This window comes from Papaver somniferum, chromosome 1, assembly GCF_003573695.1.
Source record: "Papaver somniferum cultivar HN1 chromosome 1, ASM357369v1, whole genome shotgun sequence".
In the NCBI taxonomy this organism is placed as follows: Eukaryota; Viridiplantae; Streptophyta; class Magnoliopsida; order Ranunculales; family Papaveraceae; genus Papaver; species Papaver somniferum.
The window spans coordinates 103,877,435-103,879,604 of record NC_039358.1 but is presented as its reverse complement, the minus strand read 5'-3'; the positions used below and the strand labels follow the sequence as shown (position 1 = coordinate 103,879,604).

The 2,170-nt window shown below is 39.0% G+C and overlaps 1 protein-coding gene across 1 annotated transcript; it reads left to right on the top strand.

Moving 5' to 3' along the window:
* The first annotated feature begins 460 nt into the window (after window positions 1-460).
* On the top strand, window positions 461-1,223 carry LOC113348376 (DEAD-box ATP-dependent RNA helicase 42-like). The gene is made up of 2 exons (XM_026592107.1): window positions 461-799; window positions 948-1,223. The coding sequence occupies exons 1-2, from the start codon at window positions 461-463 to the stop codon at window positions 1,221-1,223; spliced, it is 615 nt and encodes a 204-aa protein (XP_026447892.1).
* Window positions 1,224-2,170: the final 947 nt, after the last annotated feature.

Genomic DNA, 2,170 nt, shown 5'->3' with positions numbered 1-2,170 from the left:
TATGCAGTGGTTAATTAGTACCTCATCATTGATGGGAAGTTTGACAGATATCTAAACGTTTTTCAAAAGTGTGTATTGATGAAGTGAAAACTAAAACTTTTTGTCCTGTATATCTACTGTTTGATATCTTGCCTTTGAGAAATTGAAAAAAAATTGGTAGGAAACAATGCTTTTCCATTTAAATGCAATTTTATTGTGTCTCTTATTCACTTTGGACAGTAAAGCTCGTGGGTCGAATTTCTGATTGGTCTTTGAACTCACTATGTGGATTACTAAATAATTTAGTTAATCTGAGATGTTTCTTTCGTTTTTACATTTGATTTACTGGTGTTTGATTCTTGTGGTCAGCTGAAAGATATCGCGTGTCTGGTACATTCACAAGCATATCAACTTTCATGGGCTAATTGGGCTAAATATTGCGCCTACTAGAGAACTAGTGCAGCAGATTCACAAGGATATCATGAAGTTTGCTAAAGTGCTGGGTATCCGGTATGTTCCCGATAATGGAGGCTCACAAACCAACAAACAGATCAAGGCCTTAAAGAATGGAGCCGAGATTGTTATTTGTACTCCGGGTAGGATGATCGACTTTCTATGTAAAAATAATGGGAGAATGATAAACCTTCATAAGGTTACTTATCTTGTTTTGGATGAGTCTTATAGAATGTTTGACATGGGTTTTGAACCTCAAATAACTCACATTGTTCAAAGTACACGACCTGATCGCCAGACTGTGCTCTTCTCTGCCACAATTCCGCGTACAGTTGAGCAACTGACACTCCGGATACTGACTAAGCCTGTCTAGATACAGGTAGGAGGAAGGAACGTAGTGAACAAGGATATAAGCCAGTTGGTTGAGGTGAGACCAGAGAGTGAATGGTTGTTAAGGTTATCGGAGCTCCTTGGAAAATGGTACGAGAAGGGTAAGATTTTGATTTTTGTTGCAGTCGCAAGCTACATGTGATTCTTTGTTAAAGAATCTATTAATATATGGATATACTTGCCTCTCACTTCATGGAGCCAATGACCAGATGGATAGTGAGTCGGCAATTTCAGATTTCAGGAATGATGTCAGTAAGATATTGATTGCCACAAGTGTTGCTGCTAGGGTATTAGATGTGAAGGAGCTTGAACTGGTCATCAACTTCCATGTCCCAAACCACTATGAAGACTACATCCATCGTGTTGGTAGGACAGGTAGAGCTGGAAGGAAAGAATCATGACTTCTTCGGGACGTGATCAGTCAGCTCATTCTGATGCAGCAACAACAGTCTGAAATTCATTACCAACATCAGCCCCAAGCACCTGGAATCTTACATCCTGGCGTGGCATCATCCTTGATGGAGTATATGATGCCTCCTCATTATGAAGTTGGACTTGCTGTGGGACCAGCTTATCCTTTCCCAGTTCCGTACTTCAGAAGTATTTTTGCATATGGCGCTCAACCCATGTTGAAGAGCCTGTATAAGTTAATGATAATCAATATCATGTTAACGGTTTGTCAACTCTGATATTCGATATATGCATCTTACAGGTAGGATGAGACGGTGGATGCGGGAACTGAGGAACACTAGATTGTGCGAATCAAAGTGGTTCTCCACCAATAAAATCATGCAAAGGTACTACGGTACTCGTCGGTGTGAGCAAGTTAATTTGCCCATTCTTTAGAATAATCATGCAAAGGTACAGTGGAACTCGTTCTAGGTATGAACCCCCATCTAGATATATGTTTGTGATTGCATGTTTATTTTGAGATTGTGTAAGTCTCTTCTTGGAGTAAGTAACTTAAGGTTAAAAGTCCTAAATACAAGTCGTGTATGTAACTGTCGTTGAAAACCATTTAGGTTTTATTCCTTTTAAACAATACTCTTTAGAACATTAACATTCTAAATTTGTGTTGAGAGTCTCAACTACAGGGGAAGAGCATCATCTAATCATGCTTAATTCTTGTACTTGCTGTCGGTTTGCACTTGCTCAAACCAAGATCTAAGTTTTAAATAATTCTTAAGAGAAGTATTTAAATGTGGGGGATAAGATCTATGTTTTTTAGTTGGTGCACCTCATCCAGGGGAGGTTTTGGAGTTAGCAACATTTTGTTGTCAACAGATTTTGAGAACGTGTCGATCTTACAAGAGAAACCTAGATGTTTCCCCAGGAAAACCCAATTTTG

Coding starts and splice junctions, on each gene's coding strand:
- LOC113348376 (XM_026592107.1), top strand. CDS start 461: ATGAAGTTTGCTAAAGTGCTGGGTATCCGGTATGTTCCCGATAATGGA. Junction 800..947: donor TCCGGATACTGACTAAGCCT/GTCTAGATACAG, acceptor TTTTTGTTGCAG/TCGCAAGCTACATGTGATTC.